General features: G+C 51.9%; 2 protein-coding genes across 3 annotated transcripts in view; one reads left to right on the forward strand and one right to left on the reverse strand.

Moving 5' to 3' along the window:
* Window positions 1-11,859, forward strand: part of BCL9L (BCL9 like) — a 47,595-nt gene extending 35,736 nt beyond the window's left edge. Inside the window, exons 3-8 of one of the 2 annotated variants that reach the window (XM_066564340.1) lie at window positions 55-177; window positions 1,366-1,576; window positions 2,372-2,456; window positions 2,883-5,274; window positions 5,710-5,970; window positions 7,227-11,859. In XM_066564340.1, coding sequence (XP_066420437.1) covers window positions 55-177; window positions 1,366-1,576; window positions 2,372-2,456; window positions 2,883-5,274; window positions 5,710-5,970; window positions 7,227-8,386 — 4,232 coding nt within the window. In that variant the 3' untranslated portion in view covers window positions 8,387-11,859. The remainder of the gene's footprint in view (window positions 1-54; window positions 178-1,365; window positions 1,577-2,371; window positions 2,457-2,882; window positions 5,275-5,709; window positions 5,971-7,226) is intronic. The other variant, XM_066564341.1, reaches the window with a different exon arrangement.
* A 3,265-nt stretch (window positions 11,860-15,124) lies between these two features.
* CXCR5 (C-X-C motif chemokine receptor 5) lies at window positions 15,125-20,072 on the reverse strand. Its single transcript, XM_066564562.1, has 2 exons — window positions 19,871-20,072; window positions 15,125-16,201 (listed from the first exon to the last, which is right to left on the reverse strand). Exons 1-2 carry the CDS (start codon window positions 19,979-19,981, stop codon window positions 15,125-15,127), a joined length of 1,188 nt encoding a protein of 395 aa, XP_066420659.1. The 5' UTR covers window positions 19,982-20,072.
* Window positions 20,073-20,570: the final 498 nt, after the last annotated feature.

Raw genomic sequence — 20,570 nt, forward strand, 5'->3', positions numbered from 1 at the left:
GGATCCCAGCCTTTCAGCCCCTTAAGCACCTCTGCTGGCCCTGTCCCTTTGCAGGTGAGGTGGCTCCCCGCAGTAAGCGACGGTGTGTGCTGGAAAGGAAGCAGCCGTACAGTGGCGATGAATGGTGCTCTGGGCCGGACAGCGAGGAAGACGACAAACCCATCAGCAGTGCACACAGTGAGTCACTGCCTCCTTACCACTCTGAAGCTTGAATAAAACCAGGTCCTTCCTACGGCTCATCGGGAGGGCTGATGACACTGGCACCTCTAGCTTTGCCTGTGTGTGCTCACTTAGCCGAGTGTTGTGGGGCCCATTGCAGTTGGTGGTCATTGTGCTGTGAGAACGCTTGCCATGCAGTGAGGCCTTGGACCTATTTTGTGGAGATGCTACAGGCATGCTGGAGGGAAAAGTGTTGAGGTTGAATGTCCCTGCTGTATGTTGCTCTGGCCATGTACAGAGCCCTGGTCATAGTGGCAGCCAGAGTGCAACGTGCATTGCTCTTGTTGCAGCAGCTGCATCTCTGCCAAGCCACTCACCTTTCTCTCTGCAGCTGTGTTGTAAAGACAGCTCAGTGTTAAGGGGCTCTTGGGGTCTTGACAGTGGTTCTGGCAGAGCTGAGCTGGCCTGAGGTGTGCTCTTTTTGGGACAATGAGCTGTAGGTCTACTCTGTTTTCCAAAAGCACCATCATTCTTTGACATTTTGTATCTACAATTCACTTTGCTTTCAAACTGTAACAGGGAGGATATCTGAGAGATGGGGCAAGGTCCTGTGGGACCCGAGGAGATGCCCATGTTCTCTGTAAGAGAACATGAACGTGTAGAAAAGCAAGAAGAGGGTGGCCTCTGTGCCTGCCAGTGCATTGTTGCCATTGTCTCTGGAACATCCACTTGCACTTCTAGAACGGCACAGTCTGCAGCCTGTGCAGCCTGCGCGGGAAGGGATAGTGCCGAAGGGTCAGCCTGCTCCCAGATCTGCCTGGCGGGAATGCGTCACGGTGGGGCTGCCCAAGGGCAGGGGCTGGCAACGAGGCAGCGCCCGTGTCCCCGCACCAAGTTCCCGGCAATGTCTCCTGCGTGAATGCTGCGGTGGCAGGATCGAGCTGCAGAGGCTGCTGCGATGGGGAGAGACAGCTGGAGGGGGGAGCAGGGAGCCAGCTGGGTTAAGGTAGAGGAAGGCAAGGCATGCCTCTGGTAATTGCAGCGCTTAGTAATATTAATTATGGATCCTACTTAATAACGGCTGACCATTGACAGCGGCCCCGGCCGGGCGGGCCGGTGCTGCCGCCTGCTGGCGGCTCGTCCGTGCAGCCCGCGGGCTCCGGCCCCGCAGCAGCGCCCGGCAGCTCCTCTTCTCTGCTCCCGCAGGCTGTAATGTAGCAGATCCTGCGATGTCCACGGCCCCACAGCTTGGCCCAGGGTCCAACCCGCTGCCTAACCTGAGCGAGAGCAGTGCTTCCGGAGTGCCCCATGGTGCTGCCCCTGGCCTGCGGTCAGAGGCTGCAGGAGGCGGAGGCGGCGGAACAGGGAAGCAGCATTCACAGTTTGTTTACGTCTTTACAACGCACCTTGCTAACACGTAAGCGGTAAACCCCACACCTCCTCCACTGGTATTGGCTGGCCTTGCCACACCTGGCCGGCCTTGTCACACCTGCCTGCTGCATGCAGCCCTTGAGCACAAGAGAGCTGGAGAAATCTGTGTCTCTCTGGCTGCACAGAGTGGGAAACCTCTGGGGTTTGTGAGGTATGCTGGTAGTTGTTGCAGGTGAACAAACTTGGACTTAAATGCCCACTTCCTGCCAGTGAGGCCTGGCTCTGCACTCTGTTTCACTCACTATGGAGCCCATTTTGTCGCATCCAACAAAATGATTCTCCCAAAGCAGTGTGGGCTGCTGGTCTGATTTGAAAGTATCAGGGGTGGGTGTGACAGGGAGTGTAATGTAACACATGGTATTCTCCACACAATTCCTCTCTCCTGTCCTGCATTGTCTTAGCCATAGAGTCTTAGAAGTCAGTTTAGTCTGTTTAGCCTAGGCTAAAACTAGCCTAGTTTTAGAGCTCTGCTGTATCACAGGTTCAGTGTGGGAGATTCCAATGCATCGTGGTGACAACCACCTTAGGGCAGAGGCACAAAGCAAAGCCTGTCACAGGATGTTGGAAGAGGGAAATTGAACAGCAAGTGATCATCTGTTGGAGATCCTCACTGGAGGCTGTGCAGGACATATGCACGGACTCTGAGAACATTCCCCCTTCTTGGTTACCTCTAGGGATTTCTTTCTTCCTGTAGAACTGAATAACAAGGTGGCAGCTGAGGCCTTGGATGGGTAGGATGGGGCGCAGTGCCTGTTCTCAATGATTTGTGCTCTCTCCCCAGAGCTGCAGAAGCTGTCCTGCAGGGCCGAGCTGACTCCATTCTGGCCTACCATCAACAGAATGTCCCACGGGCAAAGTTAGACCAGGTATACCACCTGTGAAACAATTGCTCCTGTTTTCACATGCTGATGACTATTACCCTTCCAGTCTGATGTGGTCATTCTCCCCCATCCCCTGGCTCAGCTGTGAAAGAAGGGGCTGCCAGAATGCCCTTTCAGTGGGGTGGGAAGCTGCTTTGCTGCAAAATCTCTTTGGCACAAGTCCTTGCTGTTGTCAGCTGTGACAAGTTTGGGATGGGGCGTGGCATGTTCCCCCGCAGCCACGTGTGCAAAGTACCTGCTTGTGCGTTCCTAGATCATGTAGTAGTACCTACGTTTTTTTTTCCTGCAAGGAATGAAGGTGAACTGCCATGAGGCTTCATTTTGGGACAGAGAGGTCTCCTGCAGGGTGCAGGGAAGAATACCTTCCTAGGATCTTTCCCTGCTCAAGTTTCTTCCCCTTTTCTCTGCCAGGCACCACCTGCTCCTAAAGTGCTGGGCGTTGCTGAGCCACTTCCAATTAACCCTCCTGCTGCCAATACTCCACAGTCCCAGCCACTGGCTCCTCAAGCAAGTCAACCACAGCCACAGCCTCCCCCACCACAGCCTCCAGCCCCACCACCTCAGGCCATCAGTCAAACACCTTTGCCTGCACCCAGCAGCCTGCCTCAGGAAGGGACAAGTGAAGATGGCCGGAGAGATCTGACTCCCAACTCTTTGGGGAACAATAGCAGCAACAACCAGCCTGGAAGTAACCATCCAAATACGCCCACTGCATCTGCCAGCACCATGCAGCCTGGGCAGGTGGACTCCTCTGCCACACCCAGCTCCAGCCTCCTTGGAGAGGGCCCAGGGATGCCGGGGAATGGGCAGGCAGGCCTGGGCCCCAGGAACACCATGAACTCAGAAGGGCTCTCAAAGGAGCAGCTGGAGCACCGAGAGCGTTCTCTGCAGACCCTGAGAGACATTGAGCGTCTGCTGCTGCGCAGTGGGGAGGCTGAGCCCTTCCTCAAGTCCAGCCAAAATGCAGGTGAGGGGGGGACTGCCCCTCAGCCACAGGCTGCCCCTGCCCAGCCCCCCGCGCCCCCTGCCAGCATCAAGAAGTATGAAGAGCCTCTGCAGTCCATGATCTCCCAGACCCAGAGCCTTGGTGGGCCCAGCCTGGAACATGAGGTGCCTCACCACCCTGGCGCTGACATGGGACAGCAGATGAACATGATGATGCAGCGGCTGAACCAGGACAGCCTGACACCGGAGCAAGTGGCCTGGAGGAAGTTGCAGGAAGAGTACTACGAGGAAAAGCGACGGAAAGAGGAGCAGATCAGCATCCATGGCCGGCCCATGCAGGAGATCATGATTCCTCAGTCGATGGGGAGCATGATGATGCGTGGGCCTCCACCACCCTACCACAGCAAGCCTGGAGAGCAGTGGCCACCAGGGATGGGCAGCCAGCTGCGGGGACCCATAGATGTGCAGGATCCTCTGCAGCTGCGGGGAGGGCCACCCTTCCCTGGCCCACGGTTCCCTGGGAATCAAATGCAGAGAGTATCTGGCTTTGGAGGGATGCAGAACATGCCCTTGGATGCTCTTGGGCCTATGAATGCCTTGCAGAGGCCAGTCAGGCCCAGCATGGGATGGAGCGATGATATGTCTCCTATGGGAGGCCCTGGGAACTTTCCACAAGGCACCTTGCCCTACCCACCAGGGCAAGGAGACCCAGAAAGGTTTATGAATCCCCGTGCCAGAGAGGAGATTCTGCGGCATCAGCTCATGGAGAAACGCCCAGTGGCAATGCAGAGGCCCATGGGGATATCCAACAACTCCATGAGCCAGGGCATGGAAATGGAGAGGATGATGCAGGCTCACAGGCAGATGGATCCATCCATGTTTGCTGGGCAGATAACGGGTGAGACCCTGAGCAGTGCCCCAATGGGAATGGATTTTGCAGGCACTCGGGGGATGCTGAGCCCTCCTATGAGTCAGTCAGGCCTTCGGGACATGGACACACCCATGGGCCCTGGCAACCTCAACATGAACATGAATGTCAATATGAACATGAACATGAACCTCAATGTCCAAATGACCCCACAGCAGCAGATGATGATGTCCCAGAAGATGAGGGGCGCTGAAATGATGACCCACCAGGGCATGAACCCTGAGGAGCTGGCCAGGGTTAGGGCTCAGAATGGCAATGGCGGTGCAATACTAACGGGACCCCAGAAAATGATGATTCCCTCACAGTTCCCCAACCAAGGACAGCAAGGCTTCTCGACAGGGCAAGGGTCTTATCCCAGCCTGCCCCAGGAGATGGGCAGTGGCTCAGACATGTTTAGCCCTGAGCAGGGCACCATGTCTGTTGGGAGCATCAGTGGCACCACCAGACTCAGCCACATTCCTCTGCCTCCAGCCTCCAATCCCACTCCCACACCAGGGGGAAACCTGGCCAACATGCACCCAGCACCTTCCCGGGGGCTGGGCCGCCGGCCCTCTGACCTCACCATCAACATCAACCAGATGAATTCCCCCAGTATGGGTCACCTCAAGTCTCCCACCCTTAGCCAGGTGCATTCGCCACTGGTCACCTCCCCATCTGCCAGTCTCAAGTCCCCACAGACACCCTCGCAGATGATCAGCATGCCACCTTCAAACCAGTCTGGATCCCTCAAGTCCCCCCAGGTGATGAGTTCCTCCCTCAACGTCCGGTCTCCAACTGGCTCACCAAGCCGCCTGAAGTCCCCTTCTATGGCTGTTTCTTCCCCTGGTTGGGTGCCATCTCCCAAAGCCACCATGCCCAGCCCAGGAGTCAACCAGAGCAAGCAGACTCTCAATATGAACTCATCTGCTTCCATCGGAGCACTGGAGCAGGGTATGCTGGGTGTCTTGTATGCGAGTGCATGTCTGTGCTTAGTTTTGATGAGTGTGTGGACGGGGTTTCTCTCCAGCCCACAAGCTCTCTCTGGAACAGGAAGCCGTGTTCCTGTGCCTGGCTCTGCATCTCACAGAGCAAGTATGTTTTCCCAGAAGTCCAAACAGGGCCTTTTCAGGTAGATCTGTGACACATGCAGCAAACGCTGTGTCTGTGCTGGGCAGTCAGGGGCAGGTTTCAGTGGAAGTCTGTCACTGCTCTGGAGCAGGGTCTTCTCTGCATGAGCCTTCTCAGAGTCCAGAGAGTGCTGCACTGTGCCAGCTCTGTGCTTTGCAGCCTCCTCTGGTCACAGTGACCAGAGGTCAGGGTTGCTCTCTGGTGGGAGCAAGCCATTGCATGTGAACAATACTAAGTTGATCTCTCTCGTTCTTGCAGGTTCTCTCCCTTCTGGGCCTCGGAGCAGCTCTTCTGCACCAGCCAGCAACACCTCTAGCACCATGAATCCAAACATGCCTTTTACTTCCTCTCCAGATCCATCCCCTTCCCAGAACCCCCTCTCACTGATGATGTCCCAGATGTCCAAGTATGCCATGCCCAGCTCCACACCACTTTACCACAATGCCATCAAGACCATCGCCACCTCTGATGATGAGCTGCTGCCAGACAGGCCTATGCTCCCACCTGGAAGTATGTCAGGTATCTACTTCTGGAGGTGGGCTTGCAAGGGGTCAGACTGTCTTGTGGCTGCCAGTGGACCTGAGGCAGCAGGTGGAGAAAGTATTAGGAACTCTGATCTCCCCATGACTGCCATGTCACATAGCTTAAATTTCCCCTTGTTTGTAACGGTCTGTGCAATTCCCTGCCCTCTGCCCAGGCTGTCCATCAACTTTTGGCTTGGGTGGAAGGACATGAGCTGGTCTGGCTTGAGGCGTCCTTCTTCCACAAGACCTGGAAGGTTTTTACCTTTACCCATGGAGATGTATTTGGCCCGAGTTTTCATGGCTCCTGGAGTTTTGTCAGGTTCAGAACTTGCAGGCAGAGGTCTCCTGCTTAGAGCCCTTGTGTTCCTGTGCAGTGGGACAGGGATGCTCTGAATGGGGCTTGGGAGTCTGGTGTTTTGAGTGGAGCCCAAGTGCCTGCACAGGCAAGGCTGTGTTGTAGCACAGTTGTGACTTCAGTAGGCCAGATACGCTCCACTAATTGGTGGCACTGGTGAGGACATCTAGGCAAATGAGTGTTTTTGGTCACCTGGTGACCAGCCCAAAGGGGAATTCCAACATGCTCTACCACTTGATTTAGGGGTCTAAAGCCATCTGATAAATATTTTTGTCAGTTTTGGAAATGAAAAATCAACTTTTTGACTCTTTCACTGCTGAGCAGTCACTTAGGTTGACCGCAAGGCATGCAAATGCATTGGCTGCCTCCGCAAGCACTGATGGCTGCTCTGCTTTTCTGATGGGCACAGACTTTCCCGCCCAGACAGCACCTGTGCTGGGCTGCTGACTCTTCTGCTTTTTTCCTCCTTAGCACCCGAGGTTGTGTGGTCACTGGAGCTTGCTGGGTGGCAAACCCTGTGGCAGGCAGGGGTGAAGGGTCACTCCTTGCTGCCTTTCAGGTAGCTGAGAGCCCTGATGAGACCATGGTGTAAGGCACACACAGAGCCAGTCAGGACTCTAAAATGAGGGGAATGTAAGAAATTACAAATCTAGCATGGGACTGGATGAGGCTGGGAGAGCCCTCTGGTGCTTGTGGGCTTGAGGAGCTGGAGTTGGAGACGCTTTTTCCTGATGTTGGTGCTTTGTAAGCCCATCTTGGAGCTGCTTTCTGAGCATCATGCTCCATTCTCAGGGCATTCTGAGCAGGACTGCTTGGCAGGCTCTCAGGATGTGGATTTTACAGCCCTGAAAAGTCTGTAGGAAGGGTTAACTCTTCTTTCTTTTTCCTGTCCTTAGGCGTGACGGGGAATCAGCCAAATCAACTGCACTTGAACTCTGTGGGGCCTGGATCTGCTCAGAGCCCCATGGGAATGAACCTACCTGGTCAGCAGCCCCTTTCCCACGAACCACCCCCCACCTCTATGATGTCCTCCCCAAACCCTCTGGGCTCCAACATTCCTATGCATCCAAGTGGGCCAGGGGCGGGCGTGCCCCCCCAGAACCCCATGATGCTGCCCCCGGGTCCCCAGGACTCATTGAACCAGCAGTGTGGCCCTGTGCCCAACAGTTCACAGATGATTCCTTCCAACCAGCTCGTGTTCCCCCGCATGCAGCAGCCCCACAATGCCATGTCATCTCCTGCCGGAGGCATGCCCATGGCCCCCAGTGCAGGAGGTGGCCCTGGGATGCAGCAGCATTACCCACCAGGGATGCCCTTGCCACCTGAGGACCTTCCCTCCCAGCAGCCTGGCCAGATGCCCCCTCAGCAGCACATGATGGGCAAGAACATCCCTCCTCGGATTGGTGACCCCTACCCGCCCGTGCTTCCTGGGGTGGCGTCGGTGCTGAACGACCCCGAGCTCAGTGAGGTCATCCGCCCCACGCCCACGGGGATCCCGGAGTTTGACCTGTCCAGGATCATCCCATCAGAGAAGCCAAGCAGCACCTTGCAGTATTTCCCCAAGAGCGACAGCCAGGCACCCAAATCTCAGCCTTCCAACCTCCACCTCATGAACCTGCAGAACATGATGGCTGAGCAGCCCCCCGTGCGTCCAGGTATGAATGCTCCCAGCCTCCCCGGGCAGCAGGGTGTGCAGAGGGGACTCAGCATGCCCATGTGCCATCCCGGACAAGTGCCCATGCTGGGCAGGACAGGCATACCGCCCCAGCAAGGCATGATGGGCAATAGCATGCACCAGGGCATGATGTCTCCGCAGCAGAGCCTGATGGCCCAGCAGAATTTCATGCTGATGCAGGCCAAGCAGAGAAGCATGTCTGTGTCAGGGGAGATGTATGCCCAGACAGGACATATGATGTCACCTCAGGGCTCTCTCATGGGGCCCCCACCTCAGCAGAACCTCATGGTCACACACCAGATGAGGCAGAGGAGTGTCTCCCTGGACAGCCAGATGAGTTATATCCCTGGGCCTGGGAACATGGCGAACTTGCCTTTTTAACCCTGACTGGCGCTCAGGGCTGGGGCGGGGATGGGGCTGCGCCTACAAACATTTTTAAACCTTTCTCTGGGGGCGGGTTGGGGGCCAATGCCAGTGGAGGACACCACGTGGGATGCTTTTCATATCGGATTTGCCTCTACACAGCAAACCAGATGTGCAGTAAACTTGATGTGAATTGGGTTTCTTTTTCCTTTCTTTTTTTGGGAAGGGGAGGGTGAAGAGGCTGGGAGTGGGGCTGTTACTTTGAACCCTGCGTGGCAACCAGGGACATCCAGATCTTGTGGCAGTTTGTAAAGTTTTCACTTACGGTTTTCCTCCGTCTAGTGTTTTTCTTGCCCTTTTTTCCTCTCTCTTTTTTTTTGTCCTTCCTTTTTAAGCAACCAAAATGTGCAAGAGGGTTTTTGGAACTAGCTGTAAATAGGTCGCTGGGAAAGGCAAAATTTGTGCTGGTTTTTAATTGTCCTGTATTTCTGTGTTTTAATAGAAGCCTCAAAACACGTTTTAAAAAACAGAAAGAGAAAAACATGCTAAAGGCAACAGTGTACAAGGATTGAAATCTCTCCGTGGGGGAGGCAGGAAGATCCCCAGGGTGCACAGGGTGCTGAGAGATCCCATTGTAGAGTGACTCTGTCAGACCTGTGTTATTCACAAATCTGAATGGTTTTGCATGTGTGTGGAGAGGGGGTGGTGCAGTGTCATGCAGATCTCAGATCCCATGGATACATGGATACTATGCTGAGTACACCAACACAACCACTGACCAAGGGCCATTGGGCCGGGGGAGGCCGCCAAGCTATAGCCCCAGTGAAATGCTGCTGGAGCGGTGATCATCTGGCAGGGCAGAGGCCACAGTTTTACAGGATGCAGCTGTTGCTGCTCTCTGGAGAAGCTGCTGTGTTTGGGACAGGAAGGATGCCGGCCCTTCAACTGGAGAAGCGTGAAGAATCTGGGCTTCACAGACGGTAACATGCTGGACCTGAAGGTCTTGATCAGCTCTGTCACCTCTACTCCCTTCTCTTCCCTTCATGCTATGTCCCCTGTAGGCAAGATGTTGTGGTGGGTAGGGACAGATGGGCTTTGAGGTGAGTGAGGTGATGCATTCCAGTGCTTCCAGGAGAGGCTAGCTGGGAACCCTGATCTTCTGCAGCCTTCCTACACCAGTCTATTACCCATCCATTACCCTTCACCACTGCGTCCTGCTTCCCTGCCATTGAAGGCTTTCCCAGGTTTTCCTTGTGCTTATCAGTCCTTCATTTGTAGAGTTTTGCAGGCAGTCTTCACTCCATGATAACCTGAGCTACTGGCAGCAGCCCTGCCCTGTGGCACAGGAGAGGTCCCTGCTCTTGAAGAGGACCTGTCCTTGAGTGCAATACTCTACTTCAGCGTTCAGTGTCAGCAGCATGGCTGTCCTGTGCTTCAGACAGAAGAGGCCAAAGTTGAGTTGCAATCTCTCATTCCTAGGCTGGGAAAAGCATGCCATTTGGACAACTCTGACTTTTCTGGGTGCACTCCACCCTCTCCATCCTGTACTCCATAAGGTCTTCCTGCATGCAGCTCTGATGGTCTTTCCCATGTTTTTTCACAGAGCGGAATGTGTCATGATGCATGCACATTTCTGCACACATCACAGTATCTCTGGACCTCTGTGAGGACTTGCAATTCCAGTATCCAGTGGTGAACCTGGGGCACACAATTGCTGGAGGAACACTGCTTGGAGGATTATCTCTGCAGAGCCAGGCTTAACACACTACCTCTCTTATAACAGAGCTCATCTTTCCCAACTTGCTGTTGCCAGGAGGAGAGGGCTTTGGAAAGGGAGATTGCCAAGTAGTGGGTGAACAGCAACGCTTTTTATCAGGTTGCAAGCTGTTTTGAAAGGCGGGTGGGTTCTGAAATGTCAGCCCAGCAGTTGTCTTGATCCAGTCTGTGAGAAGATGGAATCATAAAGTCCAGTTAGGAATACACTGAAGCTTTGGGGCATTTTGTAGTGCTGGGTGAGAAGCATGGGTTTGGATCTGAGGAAGGATCCTGCTCTAGTCTCCTGCTTTGTAGGGGTTTGTTGTATAAAATGTGAGCAAGTAACATGGATTGAAGTGGTTAAACAGGAACAATCATGAGAAGTTCTCCTTCCTGCTGAGACAGTTGGAGCAGAAGAATAATCTTCAGCTCAGGCTTTGGACCTGACTTGTTAGCTGGTTGGATTCTTGATCCTTTCAGTGTGTGTTTCATGCTGGAGGACGTGGCTCAAACAGATGTAGCTCTTTCTAAGCTTGACTTGCCTGAAAGGCTGTAGCTTCTCTTGGCTGCTCTTCAGGCTGTTGGCTGCTGGTAGCTTCTCATAAACATCCAAATACCAATTATAGTCCCAAACTTTGCTCATCACCTACCAGCAAGTCTTGGCTAATTTGAAGCCATAATATTTTCTATATGGAAATTTTTTTGTTTGCCTGTAGATAGCTGTTGTTTTAGCCTGGTTGAGCTCGCCATGTGTTTGTACTTTCCCTGTTGTCCCTTTTGCCCAGCCTGACACAGAAGTTGCCTGGGGCTTGCAGTCCTCACTGTGTCAGCAGCGCATTGTCCCTGTATCAGCAGGAGCCTGCAGGCTTGTGGCACATGCTGTGCAGTGCTCAGAAGACTAGTGCTGAGCGCTCACAGGGACATGGCATTGTGATGCTATTTCTGCCTGGCAACAGGAGGAAGACCTGTCCTTCAGTGACCAATAAGCCTTTTGACTCAGCAGCCCTGGATATAGAAGGGGTCCTGATGCTAGGTCAGAGCTGAGGACTCTGGAGCAGCAGTTAGTGCTCTTCTGCAAAATCTTACTGCCCTGGAGCCAGCCCTACCCCTACCACTGTGATGGCTGAACAATGGTGAGAAGAAATGCTGCCTAACACCCCTGTGCCCTGGGCGCTGCTCCCAACCATGTCTGTGAACAGCAGTGTGGCAGGAGTTCCTTTGGAGGCTCAGTGACAGCCAGTCCTTGTTAGACTCGGGCAAGGTTTGCCATCAGCTGGTTGCCCGCTGCCGTGACCTGTGTCTAGTCTTGTGTCTTGTAGTTTATTGCTCGGCTCCTCACCTTGAGTTCTGTGTATTGACTCCGCCTAATCACAGTAGAAGGTTTGCCCATCTTTTAGCCATGACTTTGCCATGTTTTTCCAGCTCCAAAAAAGCAAATGCTGGGAAACCATCTTTCAGTATGTTGGATAATCACACATCTGGAATTAGCTTTCACATTGAGGTAAAGTTGACTGACCTGTTCTCTGTCATCCCATGGAGAAACTTCCCCAGTCATTTTGTACCATTATATAAATATATATATAAATATAAATATATAAATACAATATGTGAAGACATCTTATTGGTTTTTATTTGAAACAATTTTTAGGCTTGTTTTTGGGTATCTGTGCTGCCTGTAATGTATTGACCTGTTTTATAGGTGCCTTTTTATTAAAAAGACAAATTTCAAGACCTGACCCTGTGCCTGTATTTTTCCACATGATTTTCCACTGGACTGCAGCAGAGAGAGAGAGTGTGCGAGGTGCTGGAAGGTTTGTGTGGGCATCGGGGGAGCCCCTTCTCTGCAGCACTCCCAGGCACACGTTCATTCATGCGTTCCCTTACTTGCACTCACCCATGCATGCTCCACTGCCTGCCACGGCCCTGTGATCACTGTGTGTGCGTAGCAGGATGCTCTGCTGGAACCCACCTCTGTCTCCTGGGAGACTTGGTTGCTCTGCAGGAAATGCAGAGCAGTGTGCTGTTGTGAGGGTCTTCGTGTTCCCATCTTTGGGGTTGCCTTCATCAGAGACCAGGGCTTCCTCTGGTTTGTCTGTTGGAGCCTTGTTTGCAGAGCACAGTCCAGGACTGGAGGTGCAGAGGCTGTGCTGTGGATGGTGGTGACATCGCCTTTCCACGTATCATCTCCCTGCTTTCTGCAGAAGCCACCTTGGAGCTCCCTTTGGCTCAATCCCCCTTCCTGGTAGCCTGGGTGGGCAGGGTGCATCTGTCTCACTTGGCAGCTGTGGCATAGGGGCTGAGCAGAGCTCCACTGAGGAGGATGAAGGTCTGCCCGAGGGCTGCAGGGGTGGCTTTGGCAGTGTGACTACTTAGCAGGGAAGCCCACTCTGGGGCAGGGTGTTGTGACAGCCGTGCAACCTTTGAGGAGACAGTAAGGATTTTGCTGAGTGGAAAGCAGAGCTTTCTCTGCAGTGAAGGAAAGTTCCTCTTGCTTTCTTCTTACCCACATTCAGCAGGCTGGCTGCAAGCAGCTATGGGAGGAACAATGGCAACTCTTTGGGCAAGGTCTGCCAGCTCTGAGCCAAGCCATTCCCAGGCTGTCTGGGCCAAATATAGGTGTAAGGGCAGTTTTCCAGTCAGGTTAGCAGCTGCTGTAAAACTGAGGCAGGAGGTGCTGCAGTTAGTGGAAGAGGCTCCGTAAAGCAGAGAGGTAATACAGGTCTGGACTGACTTTAAACACAGCAGAGCCTTCTGCGGCACTGGTGAAGGGGAATCTGAGCAAGGTGCTCCTCTAAGCTCTTTGAGCAGAGCTTGTCAGAAAGGTGCCATCTGCCCACTTAGTCCTCTCTGATGCGTCTCCCTTGAATAAAGTGACAGAGTTACAGACAAATGCTTACAAGCACTACACATGAGAAGATTGGTGTTTTATTCACCTGTTTATTACAGCTTACCTCAAAACTTCCTAAAGGTTTGTACATACCAGTGCAAAAAGCTATAGTAACAACAGATGTGTAGTCTGTTCACTCTCATTTGAGTGCAGATTTTCTTTTTACTTTGTGACCACTGCAAATATTTTGATTATTGAATACTTTATTATTTTTTTCAATAACATTTTCATATAGAAACACAGTTGTCACCATAACCTACTGGGGAGGTGTTTACAATGCTTCTGCAATGGGTTTTCTCACTGGTACAAGCGTGGAGAACACAGTTGCAGGCTTAAGAGACTTGCCCTTCTCTGCTGCATGTATGTGCCTGAACAACCACAGCTGCCATTACTTGAAAGTTTCATCTTTGAAGATGCGGTGCTGCAGGAAATGGAGGACTGCCTTATACTAGATGAATTTTCTCCTCAAGTCACAATGTGAGATCGAGCTATTGAGATCTCTGCCTGAGTCAGGCTGAGGTAATGTGGCCCCTTCCATACTGGCTGGTCTTTTTAGCAGGGCCCTTGAGTACTGTGAAGTTCACCTGGGACTGAGCTGTCTGCTAGTGGGATGAACTTCAGAAGTGAGGTTAGCATAAAATTCCTGTTGCCATAGGAGAACTAACATTGTTTCGACATTGCTTAAAATGTGAGGTGAAGGGTAGAGGAGATTTTAAAGTGTGCATGTGAGGAGGGTGACATTGGTATGTATGGCTCTCCTACAGTTCAGGCCACAGTACTCTTTAGGAACAGAAACGTCATGGAGCAGTGTTGTGGGCCCGCTGCCATGTTAAACTGTGACAAGACCTCCTAGGCAGCAGCAAGCTGTTTTGAGTCTGCTGGGGCTTTCCCACACACCAGCTTGTGGTGCAAGAATTAATGATGGGGAAAGCTGCTGCTCGTACTTTGAAGCAAATTATCATCAAGCTGCCCTGATCTGAGCAGTTTCTGCATACTTGCAGTTCAGGGCAAGATCACCAGCCAGGTCTGTCCTCTGTACATCTGGATGCAGTTAATCTCTGAAAGCCCTGTAGGTGCAGGTGGAGGAAAACTAACAGAAAGCATAGTGCAAAGCAAAATGCCACATTTCCTCTAGCCTTGCTAAAAACAAAGGAGACTTTCCCTTACTCTGGGGCAGTGGGTCTCCTTGCTCTCAGAACCCATAAGTAGCCATACAACTAGCTGCCAAAAAAAACCCAAAAAACCAGTTATACTATCAGCTTTACAAGGTTGTGTGATTTCTCTCTCCTGTGTGCACTCACAAGACAGAAGCCATCTCCTCAGACAGTGTTCCTCCTTAAAGGAAAACTTTTGCATAGTCAGGCATTTAGTTCAGCAGCCACTCACAGATGATCATAACAGCAGTAAAACAGATCAAATGGGTGGGGAAGTATGCAACTGGTGTCAGGAAAGGAGTCTGTGACAATCAAATCTTTCAGTCTGTGGGAGGACCTCCTGGCATGAGCTGTGTTGGGAAGATGAGGGTGTTGTGGCAGGCTGGGGGGATGTTATGCAGCAGGAGGACAATGTTGCAGTCAAAGAGTGTCCAGCACTGTAGACCCATGCTATTGGATTGAGCTTTGCAGCCCCCATCAGTCCTACCTGCATCTCTCCAGTTGCGATGGCCACTGAGTCCCACGGCTTCCCTTGAGCACATGTGTACCAACCTTAGCTAGTGAAATGGAGACCTGTTTACTGACATGACTCATTTACTTGGCTGCACATTTTTCCTTAACCCTGGCACCCCAGTTCTGTGCCTGGCTTTGTGCACAAGATGCCTGCAGTCCGTTTTTCAAGGGAGAGGTGGGAATGTCAGTTTCAACCCACTTGAGTGACCATCAGACATCCAGCATTCACCAACAGCTGCCAGATGGATCTCTACAAGTTTGAGAACCAGGAAGAGCCAAGCAAGGTGTCTGATGAGATTTGGGTGTTTGGTGGCTATTGGACCTGTTTCCTGAGGAGTGAAGAAAGTTGTGGGGATGCTTGTGAAACTTGTAATTGAGACCACAGCAAGTGTGCCACTGGGAAGGAAAGACCCAGGCCAGTTCTGCCCTGCAGGCAGCCTTTCCCAGCTAGAAAGTGGAGATGGAGGTGGTGTTGTCAGACTCTATCCCACTACCCTTCCTTGTCACCTCCAGGATCTCTTGCAGGGTCTCCTGGCTTATGCAGCCAAGTTCCTGCAGGATCCGGAAGAAGTCATTACGGAACTTGACCCCAATAAAAGCGTAGAGGATGGGGTTGAGGCAGCAGTGTGTGAAGCCAATGGCCTCTGTCACCATGATGGCTGTGTCCAGTTGGTCTTCCAGGAGGCAGTTCTTGGTGAAGGCTTCTAGCTTGGTAAGTGTGTTCAGGAAGATGACAATGTGGTATGGGCTCCAGCACAGGAGGAAGATGCCTGTGACCAGGATGGCCACACGGACAGCTTTTTGCCTCTGCAGGCGCTGGGACTGACACAGTGCCCGGATGATGGCCATGTAGCAGTAACACATGACCAGCAGGGGCACAAAGAAGCCCACGGTGTGGTAGAGGAAGCGAGTTGCCAGCCATGCATTGTTTCCATCAATCCCAACTTCTGGAAAATAGCAAATGCTGCGGTTGCTGTCATCTGTCCAGACTTCCATGAAGATGAGATCGGGTAAAGTCAGAAGCAATGAGCAGAGCCAGACAGCCGTGCAGGTGAGGTGGATGGAGCGAGCTCTGCGTTTGCGGTAGGTGTGGATCGCATAGACGATGGCCAGGTAACGGTCCACTGCGATGCACCCCAGCAGCATGCTACTGCAGTAGAAATTGATCTTGTGGACAGCACTGAGTATCTTACAGAGGAACCTCCCAAATACCCACCCAGCCAGGCTCTCCACCACACTGAATGGGAAGGTGAGCAACAGTGCTAGGTTGGCGAGGGTGAGGTGGAAAAGGAAGTTTTCTGTGGTGGTACGAGACCGCTTGAACCTCTCTAAAATGACCAGGACCAGAGCATTGCCCAGAGTCCCCAACACAAACATCAGCAGATAGATGAGGGGCATGAAGACCTTTCTGAAGGGGTCTCCCTGGTTGCCAACCACAGATGAGGCTGGGTTGAAGCAGAAGTAGCCCTCCAAAGAAGGGGTGGTGTTCTCAGCTTCATAGTAACCACTCAGCTCCACCTGGCTCTGGGGAACAGAGAGAGTCTTGTTAATGGAGGGGAGAGTTTCTCAACACAAGAACCCAGTCCCCCAGCTGCACCTGGCAGACCTAGAGCAGAGCACCCCCATGTCCTGCAGCCCACCTGCATCAGGAGGAGATGCTGTCTGCAGTGTGATGAGGCCCTTCTTGCATTGAAGGCTCCTCTACTGCCAAGAGGTGCAGCAGCAGGTGGAGAGGGTTTTCTCCATCTGTGACAGTGAGGGCTGCTCAGTCTATAATCTTTAACTGGAGTATTTGGGGATGTTTTGGTGTCCAATCAGATGATCAGTTTCATCTTCTGGTTCTTGCCAAGTTAGCTGCTGGCGAATTTTGCTTTCTCACATAGAATGGAACCCTCCTCTACCAGCTTTCCTGATTTTTCCCACCCACTTCCTCTATGGACCACTCCTGTCCTGCCTGCCTGCTGTCAGGTATGAAGGTGGTAGGATTCACCACACAGCACATCTGTACCTCAAATTCTGTGCAGTGAACCTGTCCCCTTCTTCTCATCCTCAGAGGCCTGAGAGCTGCCTATGAAAGAGCAAGGTGAGGTGGGGTCAGCAGCAGCTGCCCTTTGAGATCGCTTCCCATGCACTCAGAGGAAGGTGTGGGGCAGGTGTTCAACACAATGGGAGGAAAGCCTCTGAGGTGCTGTGGTGCCATAGCTACAGGAATAGATGATGGAGAGAGAGATCTGTTCTGTTGATAAAGCTTTCAGTTCTGAATTAATTGCAGTCAGAGCAGGAAAGGGAAGGGAAAACACCACTCAGACCCCAGGCTGATATCCAGTAAGGGAAGTGCAATAGAGCTGCTGCAGATGTGACTTGCCCTTGGCTTGCTGTATCTTCTTGACCAGCCTGCATTCAGGCTGAAGCTGAGGGCAAGTCTTGAGTGCCAGGAAGCTGGAATTCTGCTCAGGATGAGCTCCCTGGATGGTGGTCATGCTTCAGCTGGCCTTGCACAAAAGAGAGCAGTGGAGGAGGCTTGTGGCAATATGAATATTAGTGACAACTGGGAAGAGCTCAGCAGCAGTCACCCTGAGGTCCCCCACCCACACCCTCTCTGGAGACCTATGCTGAGACTTCAGTGTTGACCACAGCGGAAGTCTCTGCTAATGCTTTCATACCTTTCACTGCCATCTGCAGCAGTTTGCACCTGCTGCTCCTTCCCTCATCAGCCAAAGTTCCTGTCTAAAAATACCAGCCCTGCTTTACACAGTTTTAGACCTGATTTTGGGGGTTTTTGCTCACCCAAGGGGCTACAAAGCAAAATTACTGTGACCAGCCTGGAGTTATACCTAGCTAAGGAAGGGTGATTTATGTTTCTTCTCTCTCAGGCAGCTTTCCCTGGGTAATGCACTGGGTGCCTCTGCACATGACTCTGGGGGCTTATCTAAACTCCTCTGCTACTGAAACCACCTGCATGGTTCCAGGAGGAGCCTGGGCATGCTGATGGGGCATAAGTCTATGGGGCATTACCAGACTTGTAGAGCAGACAGCAGGCACAGGCAGTCTCCAAGCAGTGGATGGTAGGAGGGTCCACTTCCCAGGAGCACTCCAGTTTCCCAAGGGAATGAGTCCTTGGGAAAATTGTGGAATAACCCTGCCCAGCTCTTGCTAATCTAACTGTAGGGCTGCAAGCCTTTGGTGAGAAGCATTTTGTATTACTAAAGAACTTTTATTTTTCTGATTTAGGGTATGATTTTGGGCCTTAAGAAATCCCTCCCAGTTATTTTCCTACCCGGCTGAAAGTATTTCCTGCCTATTCTGTACCTGGACCTTTCAAAAGGAGTTAACAACACACACAGAAATCTGTGATGTGTTGGCCAAGGCCAGATCCTTGAACTTCTCTGATAAAAAGCAAAACAACCTAAAAACCTTTGCAATTTTGTATAGTGACCAAACCAGGCTGCTCAGGCAGTGCAGGTGACCGTGCTGAAAACCCCAAAGAGATTGTATGTTGGAATGGGAAATTTCACTGGGGATAGGTTGGACTTTGAAGGGAAAAAGCTTTGAAGGGAAAAATGAAATTATGGAAAATAGCAGGGTTTGCTGGCTGGAGTGTCAGTCCTCCCTTGGAGCCATGCCAGCACCATCGATGGCAGTGGATGGGCAGCTTGGCTGGTGCTCAGTGGCTTTGGCTGCTGACCAGTTTCCAGCATCACGTGGTATTTGGAGCCGGAAGTGCAGAGGCTGAGTGCCACTATCAGACACCATCTGATTGCTGATGGGGAGCAGGTAGGGAGGGCTCTTACTGTAAACCACTCGTTGTGGGTAGGGGAAGCGTATGTGGAGCTGTGTTTGGATCGTCCTTGCCTGCACCTCTGAGCAGAGCAGCACAGAGAGATAGGAGTGGACAGAGATTAGTTGAAGACAAATAAAAGAGGATGAAAAATCAGAGTCTGGGCTGAGACAGGAAGGGCAGGGACCAGAGCTGCAGGAGATGCACTGAATATGACAAGGTGAGGCTTCTGGGAATTCTGCTGCAATTCTAGGACTGGAAGTGGGTGGCTGCCTGATCAGGGATGGGATAAGTCAACAGTGAGCATGCAGAGGGACGTTTGTACAGGTCTTCTGCATGAAGGGTAGGGCTTGCTCTTCCCTGGTGTGTAGGAAAAAAGGAGGAACAGAAAATTTGGTAACAATTGAATCCAACATTTCTCTTTTTGGAATAACTAATCCCAAGGTCTGCTGCAGGGAGCCACTGTAGTAAAAAAATAAATTCTGAGATGCAATATTTGAAAACCAGGGTAATGATAATGCTGCTGTGTCCTTGCCATTGGATAGCACAGCATACTCTATAAGGTGCAGCTGCTCTTTTTCACTTGTAAAGGCTGGGAAGAGAACTATGAGGTAGAATACCTAGTGTCATCACTCCCTGTTAGAAGTAGTACTTGCAGTTTATCTTCCACTCTTTAAAAGTCCTCTCTTGTAAATACACTGCATGTTCCCCTTTCAGCAGAGTGTATGTGGAGCCGGTACGTATGTGGAGCCATATGTATGGAAGCTGGTATGTGGAGCAAGCAAGCAGGGTGGTCATACCAAGGGTTTTCACACACGGAGAGAGAAGAACAGAGGGTTTGCTTGAGTATTCCAGTTGTCAAAGGAGACCAGATCAGGAGTACAGGGCTTTGCACACTGTGTACATAGTCATTTGTACCAACTGAAGCCTGGTGCAAAAGGTGCCTGGCTCAGAATAAGTGTTTTATGCCCACATTGGGCTAATGGCTGTGCAGACAGCAGGGCAGCAGGAAGCAGAAGCTGGGAGAGGCTGGCAGCACAGGATAGGACTGCTGGAGCCTCACTCTCCAGGTGAGTCACCTAGCCCTTTGCAGAGCCTCTGGTCTGTGTCCACATGCAAGGACAGTACTTGGGCTTAGTGCTTGCCAGTACAGGTCCTGGTAGCTTTCCCCAACAGAATACCCAGCATCCCTGGATCCCAGTGGCTGTAGCCACACAACGCCAGCTCTCTGCAAGCAACAGCAGAGAGGGATGTTAAGGGATGCAAGGACTGATTACGCTGGCATAAGAAACGGCTCAAGCTCTGCCTCTGCCAACAGGAGGGTTAGAAGATGGATGGCCAGAAACCTGGCCTTTCAGCCCACCCCAGCTCTAACTGCCATCCCTGTTATCAAAGCAAAGCCAGGCCCAACTCACCAAGTCATAGGTCTCTGAGGAGTAGCTGACAGGCCCCATGGTTTGAGGGGCACGATCCGTCTCTCCTCCAGAAATTGCGACAAAGTTCTTTTCTGGGGTGGAGTTAATCATTTAAGTGAGCGGGGAGAAGCACTGAATGTAACAATAGAGTATTTGCAAGGCAAATGAGCTCCAGGCACCTGATTGATGTAAAGATTAACATCTAGCTTTATCATCTTTTTACTAGTGCTGTAAGTTGACTTTTAAAGTACAGTTTTAAGAGTCCATATTCCTTTGGTCTATACCACAGAAGATCCAGAACATCTTAGGTCTTCCCTGGAAACCTTCTTGCCCACAGCTGTCCTTGTTACAGGTGGTCCGAAAGGCTTTGAAAAGGTCTGTGCTAAGGACCATCCTTACCAGAAACCTCCAGGATCCAGGTACTTCTCTGGAGCTGTGCAGGACTTTGAAGCATGGGTATGGTCTGTATGATCATCACCATCTGCCTTGCGGTCCTCCTGGCTGCTTTAACCACATTGACTTGTAGTTGTCTTCTGCTCCTTCTTCTGCTGCTTCACCCCTCATCTGGGCTTGGGGAAGTGTGAGGTGGCTTGCACAGGAAAGCAAGGCCTTGGCAGCCACACTGCAAGTCTAGAGCAGGGCTAGCTGGGCAGCTTGACTTCACAAGAGTAACAAAGGAGAATCAGGATGGAAAATCAAG

This window comes from Molothrus aeneus, chromosome 22 (assembly GCF_037042795.1).
Source record: "Molothrus aeneus isolate 106 chromosome 22, BPBGC_Maene_1.0, whole genome shotgun sequence".
Lineage (NCBI taxonomy): Eukaryota > Metazoa > Chordata > Aves > Passeriformes > Icteridae > Molothrus > Molothrus aeneus.